At 42.9% G+C, this 14,860-nt stretch overlaps 2 protein-coding genes across 4 annotated transcripts in view; both read left to right on the top strand.

Annotated features, from left to right (window-relative positions):
• The first annotated feature begins 259 nt into the window (after window positions 1–259).
• LOC115156904 (metastasis-associated protein MTA1-like) lies at window positions 260–4,423 on the top strand. Of its 2 annotated transcripts, none has more exons than XM_029704705.1 (4): window positions 260–326; window positions 592–722; window positions 1,380–1,407; window positions 3,409–4,423. In XM_029704705.1, exons 2-4 carry the CDS (start codon window positions 680–682, stop codon window positions 3,578–3,580), a joined length of 243 nt encoding a protein of 80 aa, XP_029560565.1. In that variant the 5' UTR covers window positions 260–326; window positions 592–679; the 3' UTR covers window positions 3,581–4,423. The 2 variants fall into 2 exon arrangements, with proteins under 2 accessions (XP_029560565.1, XP_029560574.1); XM_029704714.1 differs by having other exon boundaries at window positions 272–326; window positions 595–722.
• Window positions 4,424–14,411: 9,988 nt separating this feature from the next.
• The window catches only part of LOC115156882 (protein phosphatase 1B), a 30,382-nt gene continuing 29,933 nt past the window's right edge, over window positions 14,412–14,860 (top strand). Inside the window, exon 1 of one of the 2 annotated variants that reach the window (XM_029704693.1) lies at window positions 14,412–14,773. The gene's annotated coding sequence lies outside the window, so the exon portion shown is untranslated. The remainder of the gene's footprint in view (window positions 14,774–14,860) is intronic. The other variant, XM_029704687.1, reaches the window with a different exon arrangement.

Raw genomic sequence — 14,860 nt, 5'->3', positions numbered from 1 at the left:
GATATGGGTGGTCAAACATGTGATGCTATGTGTTCCAGAGTCCCGCCCTGCGATACACGCCCCCCGTTCTCACCGAACCCTTGGCCTGCAAGCCCCTCCCCCTCGCCGCCTCCTCTCTTCTCTCCCTCACGGTCCCCATGGCCTTCTGGGTAAACGCAGCTTCCACCACCACACCAGAGCCGAGCCAGAGAAACGCCCAGGTACACACACACACACACACACACACTTGCACACACACCTACAATCACACACACTCCAACTAATCTCTATCATATTGTCTCCTGTGTCCTTCTGTAGAAAACCCAGGCCAGACAACGGTACCAGTGGTGAGTAACAGTTTCTCTTTTACTAAACACAGGACTTTAACCTGTCAGTGTTTAACCTGTCAGCTGTTTAACCTGTCAGCTGACCACATCACATGATATACCAATCTGCCCGTAGACCAACCATAGACTTCAAATACACACATTTAAGGTTGACTCTACAATATTACATCATTAAGCATAGCAGTTTTTTTTATTGGATAATCATGAGGTGCTCGTATTTGATTGTCTCGTTCTGGAGTAATTGTTTGTGATTGGCTCTTCCCAGCAGAATGGCCGTAGCAGTGGAGGCGGGGGGACCAGGGGCAGTGCTAGGGGCGGAGTCATGATTAGGAAGAGACGCCCAAACTTGATCGATGCCCCTGATGACAGCTTCTTCTTTGTCTCCCGGGAGACCAGGTAGGGGTGGCCTTTGATTGGTCAACTGGCCTGATGATGCGTGAGGCCGTCTTGCGTGTGATTGGAGAGTGACGGCTTATTATGCCTGTGACTGACAGCTGACTGGGCTGAAGCAGCTGTGTCCTAACAAGCTTCGACAACCCTGACTCACAAAGCACATAAATAGAATTCCAGAGATCAGCGTGTAGACATTTAATTAATAAGCAGATCACTGCTGTGGGTTGAGATTCATCAGGAGTTGAGTGGGCAAACTGGGCCAATTAGTCTTTAGATATAGTTTTGCTATGAAACAACTTGCTAGGGTTAGTTGAACATATTTTATAGGGGACTAACAAGGAGACAACTGCAGGGTTGTAAACAGGATTGAGACTGAGGCCACTGCCAAGCTGATGAATGGGACTCCACAGGTAACCAAATATTCTCATCTCATACAAAACACACTCACATGATGTAATGACTCTTAATGTGCACAACACCTAGGTCTGTATTCAATAAGTGTCTCAGAGTAGAAGTTCCATGAAATCTTGCACTATCACTCCTACTCTGAGACTCTTTTGGGAATACAGACCCTGACCCCTGACCTCTTGTGCCCTGTTGCATCGTGGGTCGGCGTGTGTTTCCCTTCCTGTCAGTGACTGGCTGCTTGTCTCATTTCAGTGCTGCAGCCGTTACACAACTGCTCACGGTAAGCCCTCGACCCCGCACACACACACATGCACGCTCACATGCACACACACACACACACACACACACACACACGTGATCTGGGTTACCTGTGGAGTCTGTTTTCTCACTTGTGCAGCGTACAGTCCAGTCAACTTGATAATGCACTCACACACAAACATACACACACTCACTGTGTCCATGAACCATTGCCACCCGCATCACCCCCCGGCTTCAGACTAACTGACTGAGATTGACCAGGTTTCAGTGGAAATATCATTACTGCATTACTGGAGCATCCACTTACATCATCCGTGTGTGTGTGTGTGTCAGGAGACTTCATCTTCCCAGAATCACAGGAATAGAATATGCTAATGAGTCTCATCTGTTTGGCTGACTGACACTAACGACAGATGATGTAGATGCTCTATTCTTTATTAGAACCAATCAGAGCTCAGCTAGAGGTCAGGCTGGTGGTGTGTGACCATAGCTGTGGGAAGTAGGGGTGCACCCCCTGAAAAATAAAAAAATACATACAAATAATAATAAATACAAATTTTCCCCAACTAAATATTTTCAGAAAATGAGTGCAATGAGCCTTTAATAGTGCTGTATTAGCAGACCTACAGAGCCTGTCGTGCGGGCCAAAAAATCTACAAATATTCAAACGCAGCACCCCAAAACTACTTCCCACGGCTGTGTGTGTTTCTAAGCAGGTAGAGATTAGTCTCCATTAATAATGTTCCGACATACACGCCTGCACAGGTAGAAGCATAGGTTGTGCTAGGAGGAAATGGGCTGGTAAAATCCATCCAGAGCCTTGTGAGTTAGTGCCCTGGCGTAAACTTCCCCACCGGACGCAAAATTGGTAGCTAGCTAGATGGAGCTCACGGATAATATTTTCAATGAGTGTATTTCTCAAGTGAGTAGTTTGCACCATGACACCTAACGTTAGTGTTACAAGCTTACAACCACTATAATTAGCCTAGCTATCTGTGTCGGCCTCGGGTCCGCCTCTGTCATGTTACCGAGTTCATTTTTGAGCATAATTCCCGCTCACATTTTAAGCCCGCCAAAAAAAAATCGCCCTTTTCAAAGTCACCGAGAAAATCCACCATGTTCCACAGACCTAGTGCTGTTGCCCTAGGTCTGGGACTTCCGAGACCATGAAATAATATATTCAGCAAAAGGTACTTTCACACTCATACATTTTCCATGACTCTGTGACTGGTCCTGCCTCACTAGATGGAGTGATCAATATTACAGATTATATCACGCAGAGAAGCTCTATTACAGTCATCACTCTTTATAATAAACACTCAGTCATTCACAGGACAGCCCTCAGGACCCATCTCTCTCTCCATCTCCCTCTCTCTTTCTTTTCTTGATGCGGTAAAACACAATGGCCTAAACAACACAATATGCACGTACACACCACATGAGGCTGCTGAGGGCAGGATGGCTCATAGTAACGGCTGGAACGGAGTGAATGGAATGGCATCAAACACAATGAAACCATGTGATGTATTTGATACCATTCCACTGATTCCGCTCTAGCCATTACCACGAGCCCATCCTCCCCAATTTAAGTGCCACCAACCTTCTGTGGTACACTCTCACACACAGTGTCTATATTAGCCTGCACTAATTCAATCCCAGCGTTGTACTGGAGGTAATTGATGTGTTTATCTGTTCAGAGAAATGATTAACAACCCTGAGTGAGAGAGAGTGAGAGAGAGAGTGAGAGAGAGAGTGAGAGAGAGAGAGAGAGAGAGAGAGAGAGAGAGAGAGAGAGAGAGAGAGAGAGAGAGAGAGAGAGAGAGAGAGAGAGAGAGAGAGAGAGAGAGAGAGAGAGAGAGAGAGAGAGAGAGAGAGATGCTGTAGTAATCGACTCCCTCGGACAACAGCCCTTTACTTAATTTCTCTCTCTGTCTATCCCAATGTTTTAACAGTGTTCTAATGTTCTGTTGTTCCCCTCTGATGTCATGTCCTGTCCACCTGATGTCGTGTCCTGTCTCTCCAGGAGGGTCAGGCGGCTGCTGTCTCGGTCCCAGCTGAGGCGCGCCTGTCGACAGCCCTGTGAGCAGATCACCCTGCGCAGGGCATCCCAGGCACCACCACAGGGGCCGCTCCTCGCCCCTCCACACCCCCACCCCAGCCTCCGGATGAGGGGACCCATTGTCATCCACGACTGACCTCTGACCCTATCTCCCTCCCATGCCTGTCCCCTGCCTATGCTCAGCTCGACATGCAAGACCCTAATCCTAGTTTCAGCCAGCCCCGCCCTCCCCAATGCCCCCCTTTAAATAAAAAAAAACGGTGAACCTCTGGACTCTTCGGAATCTGACCGTTCACCTCTGCAGGAAGTGATGTGCTTTGTTGCCGTGGAGACAGACATAAAGGGGTTCCCACTGGGACAGAAAACCAGTGAGTGTGTGAACTTGATTGTTTTTTTTCTCTTCAGTACCTACTGCATGTCAGTGACTGGTGGTTGTGAGCTCTCCTCGGTTTGTCAGGGAGATCTAACCTGATATCAACTAACCAGATCGGCTGGATTTAAAGGGATGGTTTGATCACAAACTAGATGGTTAAAGGGATTGGATCACTAACTAGATAACTGCATCATTATGTATCTTACAGTTCCACAACACTGCTAACTTCTGCGTCAACAACATAGAAATACGCTCCTCTGCATCTGAGCCATTGTATATTACTATACTGATTGCAACTCTGTACAGTCTAGCCATTCTATTTTATGCTCTACCTAGCACTGCTATAGGCAGAACACTTCCTCTCTCCTCAACGGAACCTGCGACTGTCATGACAGATCTAATCTGATTTGGTATCCTATTCCCTGTGTAGGGCACAACTTTTGGCCAGAGCCATCTAGTGCCCAAGGGAATAAGGGGCTATTTAGGACGTCCCCTGCAGTAGCATGCCACCGAGGTCAAGCCTCCTGATTTGCTTATGTTGGTGTTCATGAATGTCACGTGTTGAAATATGAAATATGCTGATTAAAAACAACACAGTTTCCTCTACTTGTCTCCTTTATGTCTTCTCATGTTCTCTCCATATCTCCTTGTGTCCTTTCCTTCAGAGGGCCTGAAGCTTAAATGAATTCAACACTCCAAGTCCCAGGGCCAGGGATCAGTACGTGTGTGTGTTGTGTGTATGTGTGACTGTTTGTTATGATGGATGGGGGCTGGGTTTTCAGGTTTTCAGGTTTGGGTATTTGATATCGGAATGACGTTGTAAATATCCCACGGAAACACAACAATAAACACTACCAGAGAAGACTGAAGACTGCTCAGAGCACCAATCGCACGCTGACGATTACAGCACACCGTCTGTGTGTGTTTGCAGATTTGAATGCACAACAAGTATAGGTGTGTGTGTGTGTATGAGAAAGATAGAACTGTTATTTCTGTGCGTTACGCTTGGGTGAGACCATAACATAAAACAAATACACCACCTCCCTTTCCCACTCCCCTCCCATTGGTTTATGTGTTACTTCACGGAGGGTGATTTCTCATATTCTGCCTCCCAGCCTTCAACACAGATTTAATGGCAGACTGTTCCAGTCTCATTATCACACATAAAGAAACTCCATACCGACAGCCAGTGAATGATAGGACACAATACGGGACACAGACCGTGGGCATACAATACCAGACCTATTGTTAACAGAGGCATTTCAATAAGAACCCCTCAACCACAGACAAATGGGGGATGAGAATCATCTTTGCCTCAGCATACTGGTAAATGAACAGTAGCCTAATACACAAAATGCACCCTGTCTCTACAGTGTGCTTAGTGGGTGGTAGGGCTGATCCATCATGCCTCGCGGTGGCGCACCATCGGTCCCTGTTATTAGAGGACATTAGGTATTTAGAAAGAACGAGCAAACATATTATTAGAAAATCGCTTTTAGCTTTTAATCTGAACCAGCATTCTCTATACTCATCTTGGTAACGTTTTTCTCTCCCTTACTGCTCCCCTCTGCAGTAAATTCACTACATACGTTCCAGTCAGTCATACATATCGATACAATCAGCTGCAAGCTACCGAGTTGTTAGAAGTAGAAAAAAAGGTAGAAAAGGAAAATGACAGAAAGCGTCGACATTTCTCCTAGGCTATAGATAGTGGGCGGATCTAACGTCCGATATCAGCTGCTTAGGCTACGTTTCCCCCCCAAGAACAGATGTGACATTCTTAAAAGTGTGTTTCTGTTAGTTAGCTTGCGGTACATATACAACAGTATTCAGTAGAGAGCTATGCCGAGGTTGTGAGTTCGATCCTCACCTGGAGCCGAGCGTTTTTAACGGTGCTCGGTTACCGAACCGCAGAGAAGTTGTTAAAAGATGAAAAAGACTTAAAGTACACTCTACAACGGTGTATCGTTGAATGTGTCATCTGCTCTTTTGCACACCAGTATTTCTACTTGCACATCCTCATCTGCACATCTATCACTCCAGTGTTAATTGCTAAATTGTAATTATTTCGCCACTATGGCCTATTTATTGCCTTACCTCCTTACTTAATTTGCACACACTGTATACAGATTTGTCTATTGTGTTATTGACTGTATGTTTGTTTATTCCATGTGTAACTCTGTGTTGTTGTTTTTGTCACACTGCTTTGCTTTATCTTGGCCAGGACACAGTTGTAAATGAGAACTTGTTCTCAACTGGCCTACCTGGTTAAATAAATGAGTAAAATGTAAAACATGATGCTGCGGGGTTCGGCGTACCTGCAACTGGAATGTCCCGTACTGAAAACGAGTGTAGTACGTTGCAAATACTGGAGTTTCAAAACTGCTATCTTTATTTTTAAGGGTTAATTCAATTTGTAAGTGCTCATCTCATCTGTAGAATACTCAACTGCTGCTCTGTCATATCAATACTGACTGATCTATTGTTTGTAAATACTAATTTTACAACCCAAACGGGATGAAGGCTTTAGTTTTGATCTGTCCGTGTTCAAATCATAGACATTAATACTAAATACCCCTTCAATTGCTCAACAGCACACCCTACTTGTAAACAGGAGAGAAAACGCGGAACATTTTCTGATTATATTAGGATTGTTGCAACTGAGATTTATAGATGGTCTCTCTACCGGTTGGAAATATATTACTTTAAAGGTAAAAAGGAAACATTGATTTACTGCTGCAGAAGTTACATTTACATTGTGAATATATCATTCTGCCGTAATGCAAGTATAACTTGCCTCGTTAAATGAAGATTAAATGCAAACCTAGTATGATCTGTCCTTCTCCACCAGAGGGCAGCACATCTCTACCCCCCCCCCCCCTCTATTCCACATCCAGTATTCCCAAACCTTTGTCCCAGTGCCACAGTGTAGGCAAAGATATTCATAACCCCTTTCATCTGTTGTATAGGCCTACATATCTTGTCCCAGTATTCTCCAGTATTAACTTCTCATGGGTACAGCTTCTTAAACCCGAGTTAGGGCCATTACAAAATATGTATATTCAGATGATTCAGGAAGTGAATAAAAATGTAATTAATGACTTGAAAACGGACCAGTATTTTCTATAAATATATTTCAATTCGTGATTGATGAGTCAGACTTTTGTGTTTCCATGGCTGAGGCCGGCACCCCCCAAAATAGTATTGTGGCCAGTTGGGGGCAAGCCTCAACGTAAAGTTAACATAACATTGTTAAGGGGGAGAGCCACCAAGTAGGACTTATTAAATATGTGTGTTCTTTCTATTAACAATGTTTCATTGTGCATTGAAATGTTTGTGTGTGTGTGTGTATACATATATATATAGCTCTGTAAGCTGTGTAAACTGGGAATGAACACGCAGAAGATTGTAATAATGAAGTGACCTAGATGTCTCTGATCTCTGAACTGAAAATGAGAGTGTAAATCTGTGTCCCTTACCTCTCCTTCCTCCTCCTCACTCTATCCTTTCTTTCATCCGGCCCTGGACACAATCAGTGTGTCTTTATCAGTGTGTGTGTGTGTGTGTGTGTGTACCCTGAGCCATGAAAACATAATGGATTAGTGCTCAGATTTCAGGGTGTTTGCGTGTGTGTGTGACACTGGTTCTCTCCCTGGCAGATTAGACAGTACAGTTTTTAATTTAGGATTCTGAGCCGCTGCTCTAAGACTCTAAATCCCCTATAGGGTCCAGCGCAACACAGCCTCTGTCTGACCCCTTGTTTCTCTCATACATACAGTACCAGTCAAAAGTTAGGACACACTTACTCATTCAAGGGTTTTTCTTTATTTGTACTATTTTCTACAGTGTAGAATAATAGTGAAAACATCAAAACTATGAAATAACACATATGGAATAATTTAGTAACCCAAAAAGTGTTAACAAATCAAAATATATTTTATATTTGACTTTCTTCCAAGTAGCCACCTTTTGCCTTGATGACAGCTTTGCACACTCTTGGCATGTCTTCACTATTATTCAACAATGTAGAAAATAGTATAAATAAAGAAATAACCTTGAATGAGTAGGTGTTCTAAAACTTTTGCCAGGTACTGTACTTACATACATAAATACATACAGTGCCATCGGAAAGTATTCATACCCCTTGACTTTTTCCACATTTTGTTACGTTACAGCCTTATTCTAAAATGGATTAAATAAAACCTTTTCCTCAACAATCTACACACAATACCTCATAATGACAAAGCAAAAACAGGTTTTGAGAAATGTTTACAAATGTATTAAAAATAAAAAAACTGAAATACCTTATTTTCACAAGAATTCAGACCCTTTGCTATGAGACTCGAAATTGAGCTCAGGTGCATCTTGTTTCCATTGATCATCTTGAGATGTTTCTACAACTTGATTGGAGTCCACCTGTGGTAAATTCAATTGATTGAACATGATTTGGAAAGGCACACAACTGTATATATAAGGTCCCACAGTTGACAGTGCATATCAGAGCAAAAACATAGCCATGAGGTTAAAGGAATTGTCCGTAAAGCTTCGAGACAGGATTGTGTCGAGGCACAGATCTGGGGAAGGGTACCAAAACATTTCTGCAGCATTGAAAGTCCCTAAGAACACAGTGGCCTCCATCAGTCTTAAATGGAAGAAGTTTGGAACCACCAAGACTCTCCCTAGACCTGCCCGCCTGGCCAAACTAAACAATCAGGGGAGAAGGGTCTTGGTCAAGGAGGTGACCATGAACTCGATGGTCACTCTAACAGAGCTCTAGAGTTCCTCTGTGGAGATGGAAGAACCTTCCAGAAGGACAACCATCTCTGCAGCTCTCCACCAATCAGGCCTTTATGGTAGAGTAGCCAGATGGAAGCCACTCCTCAGTAAAAGGCAAACGACAGCCCGTTTGGAGTCTGCCAAAAGGCACCTAAAGACTCTCAGACCATGAGAAACAAGATTCTCTGGTCTGTTGAATCTAAGATTGATCTCATGGCCCTCTATGCCAAGCGTCTTGTCTGGAGGAAACCTGACTCCATCTCTACGGTGAAGCATGGTGGCGGCAGCATCATGCTGTGGGGATGTTTTTCAGCGGCAGGGACTGGGAGACTAGTCAGTGTCGAGAAAAAGACGAACGGATCAAATTACAGAGAGATCCTTGATGAAAACCTGCTCCAGAGTGCTCAGGACCTCAGAGTAGGGAGAAGGTTCACCTTCCAACAAGACAACGACCCGAAGCACACAGCCAAGACAATGCAGGAGTGGCTTCAGGACAAGTCTCTGAATGCCCTTGAGTGGCCCAACCAGAGCCCGGACTTGAACCTGATTGAACATCTCTGGAGAGACCTGAAAATAGCTGTGCAGCAACGCTCCCCATCCAACCTGACAGAGCTTGAGAGGATCTGCAGAATGGGAGAAACTCCCCAAATACAGTTTTGCCAAGCTTGTAGCATCATCCCCAAGAAGACTCGAGGATGTAATTGCTGCCAAAGTGGTTCAACAAAGTCCTTTGTATAAGGTCTGAATACTTATTTAAAAGTGATATTTCAGTTTTTGCTTTGTCATTATGGGGTATTGTGTGTAGATTGATGATGGGAAAAATAATTTAATCCAATTTAGAATAAGGACGTAACGTTACAAAATGAGTCTGAATACTTTATGAATGCACTGTACAGACATACACACACACCCCTAACCCCACAGCCGACCCGGAGCTTGTGTGCGTGTGTGTTTGTCTGTGTCTGTTTGGGGGATAAGCTGAGATTGATCATCCTGAGATCAGAGAAGAATGATCGAATTCTACCAATGATAATCCTACATTTCAGCAAATGAAATACCCACTCCACACTGGCCTGTGGGTGTGTGTCACAACGCTTGTTGGCCTCGGCAAAAGCTGCAGTGGTATCTGATGAGTTGTTCATAATAAGACTGATATTAATCCTGCTGGGAAACACCAAGAAACACTACATGACAACAAGTTCCCCTGAGCCTTACACGGAGGGGTAATCTCTGATATTAATCCTGCTGGGAAACACCAAGAAACACTACATGACAACAAGCTCCCCTGAGTCTTACACGGAGGGGTAATCTCTGATATTAATCCTAAAGACCTCAGACTGTCTATCTGCACTGCCTATCATACAGCTGCACCATTGAGAACATCCTGGTTGCATCCTGGTATGGCAACTGCTCGGCGTCTGACCGTAAGGCGCTACAGAGGGTAATGCGTACGGCCCAGTACATCACTGGTGCCAAGCTTCCTGCCATCCAGGACCTATATAATAGGCGGTGTCAGAGGAAAGCCCATCAAATTGTCAGAGACTCCAGTCATGCAAGTTATAGACTGTTTTCTCTGCTACCGCACGGCAAGCAGTACCGGAGCGCCAAGCGCCAAAAGGCTCCTGAATAGCTTCTACCCCCAAGACATAAGCCTGCTGAACAATTAATCAAATGGCCACCGGACTACTACATTGACCCCCCCCCCTCCATTTGTTTTGTACACTGCTGCTACTCGCTGTTTATTGTCTATGCATAGTCACTTCACCCCTACCTACATGTACAAATTACCTCTAACCTGTACCCCCACACACTGACTCGGTACTGATACCCTCTGTATATAGCCTCTTTATTGTTATGTTGTTGTGTTACTTTTTATTTTTTACTTTAGTTTATTTGGTAAATATTTTCTTAACTCATCTTGAACTGCACTGTTGGTTAAGGGCTTGTAAGTAAGCATTTCATGGTAAGGTAAACACTTGTTGTATTCGGCGCATGTGACAAATAAAGTTTGATTTGATTTAATTTGTGTGTGGGTTGGTTCTTCTGTCCTTGTGGGGACCTAAAATCCCCAAAAGTCCCCACAAGGACAGTAAGACAAGGAAAATTCTGCCTTGTGGGGACATTTCTCATGTCCCCATGAAGATAAAGACTATTTTAAGCTTAGGGGTTAGGTTTAGGGTACACAGCAAATGCTCCTGTGTTAAAAAAAACAAAATGAACACAGAGTATTAAATCAACACTGAAAGTGTTGTCTGTGGATGCATATAGACATCGGAACAGTGTTAAATGAACACACTGCTTAGAGTAAGGCCTTATTTAAATATTTCCCAGAGTGCCTTGCCTTTCGAGTAAATTGCAGAGTTACCACCCATGACTTTATTTGTTAGTGATGGCTGGCGAGAGAAAATATAGGAGTTGGTTTTCTATGTTTGATACCATTCCATATATTCCATTCCAGACTTTACAATGACCCCTCCTCCTATAGCTCATCCCACCAGCCTCCCCTGGTGACAGAGACATGGTTATTGCGTTCATCCATTTTCAGTCCTATGAAGTTCACCAAGTGAGATCCTAAGCAAACATCTTAGCATAAAAAAGATATATTTAACATAGTACCATAAGTATTTCATAAGGCCTAGTTTTACCCTAATACAGGAGCCTGAAACTCATACACATCACGTTGAACCAAAACCACGGCCATCATTGTCATATTTCCCAGCATGCTCTACTGCAGGTTGATTTTTTGACATGTTTGTTTTAATATCTGTTTGTGCATTGATTGATAGATTAATCTTATGCTACACAAAGATAAATAACATACATTTGTATAAACTAATCCAATCAGTTAGTTTGAATTTTTGCACCAGTTACTGAATAATGGTTCCAGTTTAAACGCATTCAATAGTCTCCTCAGCATAATGTGATTTACAGGTAAGGCTGCAAAGTTCTGATACCTTTCCGAAATTAGGGGTAGGCCGTCATTGTAAATAAGAATTTGTTCTTCAAATCAAATCTAATTTTATTTGTCACATGGACCAAATACAACAGGTGCTTACAGTACCATAAGTACCATAAGTCAGTGAACTGATTTGCCTAGTTAAATAAATGTAAAAGAAAAAAGTTTTAAATTAGGCTGTAACGTAACAAAATGTGGAAAAAGGGAAGCGATTTGAATACTTTCCGAATGCACTGTAACTGCCTCAATTTTGCTGGACCCCAGGAAGATGGGGACCCCAGCTAATGGATATCCATAATAAATACAAATATAAATACACACAACTTTTCCCACCGATACTACACATTATTTTGTCTCATGCCCTCCGGTACATTTCTAACATCTAGGAATCAACCTCCTGCAACATGACCATAAGCTTGGCACCTAAAACACCGTAAGGAGTTCGGGACAAAAGCTCTCACGGGACAACTGACACATCCTAACTTGACTTTGTTGGGTAAAGACTCTGTATCAAAACTCAGCAGGGCGGTCTGCTTTGCCCCAAACGGCGGGTGTCACAGACACCGGGAATCATCAATTTCGGTTGATCCTCTCCAACACTTAACGTCACCCCAGTTATCATTCCTTTCAACGGCGCCCTGCTCCGGAGAGCAAAGCAAGTCACAGTTCTTATCCCTACGCACGTGGTAAGGAGCGCCCACTCTCTCTGGACGGAAGGAATGCAAAAAATCATATTGAGTCCACTTCGAGGTACTTTCACCAACTCAACAGTCCCCAAACCTCTTCTCCACCCAACAGGACACCACATATGGACCAGCCAGAAGGCAATGATCCATTTTCTCCCCAAAATCTCACTGCCACTGGGCCAAAATCATCTTTGCCATCCTTTAGTTTCTTCCCACTCTTGACAGACATATCAACCTCCACACCTTGCTGCTCCGAATCCGAATGTGTTCCTCCATAAAAAATGTCAACCTCTCTCTCTTCAACTCCTTCAAAATCCATGTCACTCTCATCAGATTCATGCTCTGAGCTACTAAAGTACGGTTTTCCATTTTTGTACTTGACACCAAACATCTCTTTCTGTATAAGCACTTTGTGACATCTACTGATGTAAAAAGGGCTTTATAAATACATTTGATTTGCCCAGGTTTTTTCCTTGTTCCCTCCACCCTGTAGCCACCTTCCTCTTGTCAGTATCACCTTCCGAACTGCTGTAGCGCAATTTCATTTTGTTTTACTTCTCTTTCTCAATAACCTCTCTTGTCACAGGTTTTTTTTTGTTTCTTCAACTTTTCTGCTTTCTTACGAGCTACGAATTTCTACTTTTGTACTTGACGCCTATCAACCTCCTGTCCTCATCCTCCATATTCAAACCACCTCCGGGCGCAAGATTCAATTATGAGACTACCTAAACCATCTGAACTGGAACAAACATTTCAGTAACATAAATCCCAGTAACATATTGAATTAGTTTAGAACATTTTTGTAATTTATATTTGAGTAGCATAAGATTAATTAGATATTAGATAAGATTTAACATAGATATTGAAACAAACAATTCAAAAATCTACCTGCAATAGAGCATGCTGGGAAATATGATAACAATGGGCGTGGTTTTGGTTCAAAGTGATGTGTATGCATTTCAGACCCCTGGATTAGAATGTCGCAGTGGTCTAAGGCACTGCATCTCAGTGCTAGAGGCATCACTACAAACCCTGGTTTGATTCCCTCGTTCAATTCCAGGCTGTATCACAACTGGCGGTGATTGGGAGTCCCACAGGGCGGTGCACAATTGTTCCAGTGTTGTTAGGGTTTGGCTGGGGTAGGCTGTCATTGTAAATAATAATTTGTTCTTAATTAACAGACTTGACTAGATTAAATAAATAAATAAAAACTAGGCCCTCAAAATAAGGCCTCATGAAATACATATGGTATTGTGTTAAACATATATTTTTATGATAACATTTTCGCTTGGGATCTCACTTGGTGAAGTTCATTAAACTGAAAATGAATGAATGTAATAACCATGGCTCTGTCACTAACAAATACAGTAATGGGAGGTAACTGGTCATCACTAACTACCACAGTCACAAAGCCATAAACACCCCCCACCTATTTCAACAGTTCTTCTTAAAATCTTCTTACATTTTCTTGAATCTTCTTAAAATGTGATTTTAAACCTAACCCTAGTGTTAACCCTAAACTTAACCACGCCTCTAACCTTATGCTTAACACTATCCTCATTTTTGTTTTCATTTGATTTTTTTTACGACACAGGCAATTTTGACTTTGTGGCTGTGCTGTCTAGTGGAAACCGTGGTAACTACAATTTACTCCAAAAATGCGTTGAATTTAGTTTACTAGGATCCCATTAGCTACTGCACATGCAACAGCTACTCTTCTTGGGTCCACAAAGGTATGGTACTCTGGGATGTATTTGAATAAGGCTTTACACTAAGCGGTTTGTTCATTTAACACTGTTCCGGTATCTATGGGTCCACAGACTCCACACTTTCAGTGTTGATTTAACACTCTCAGTTTTAATTTAGTTGTTTTTTAACACTGGAGAATTTGTAGTGTGGAGTTGTGTGTTTTATGTGTTTTTTAATCATATAGTTGTTAATATCGTCTAACTAAAAACTCCTGTTTTGTTGTAACTGACCCCTTAACTCATCTGCTGATCTCAGGACACGCCATCGGGGAAAACGAGCGTAACTTTGCGAAATGTTAGAAGAACACACAACAACCAATGAAACGACAGATTTGAACGGGGGGGCAGAACTGATTGACAGTGATTTCAACAAATCAATGTTAGCGTCTTCGAGAATTTTTGACCAACCAGCGAACGAATATCGAAAATAGCACCTCCTCTTGTTCAGCAGCCAAAGGACGAAAGTGCGAGATTCGTCTGTGTTGTCTATTATAGCTAGCTAACTATTACTGACTGCCCATATTTGTGTAGAAACGTACAGAACACTTTTTTTTTTGCCTGATGTGACAAACTTAGTTAGTGTCAAACATGCGTAAAAACCTACGCCATCCGAACAGGGAACCGCCGAGAAAGGAATTATCGCCACTCATCTGAGGCCAAACTCGCCGATTTTGTTTTGTCAAATAAGGAAACAAAACAAGATAACGTCAGCTAGCTTGACACCACACCACGAAAATACCCACTACACAGGGACCTAAAAAACATCTACATTCGTTTTACAGTTGGAAACGTAAGTATAAGTGAAGAGGTTTAGCTGGTGGGGCAATCGTTGTTGGCTAGCTTGCTAACGTTAGCCTAGCATGGCCTATTAGCATTT

This window comes from Salmo trutta, chromosome 2 (assembly GCF_901001165.1).
Source record: "Salmo trutta chromosome 2, fSalTru1.1, whole genome shotgun sequence".
NCBI classification, from domain to species: Eukaryota; Metazoa; Chordata; class Actinopteri; order Salmoniformes; family Salmonidae; genus Salmo; species Salmo trutta.
This window is presented reverse-complemented; position numbering and strand designations above follow the sequence as displayed.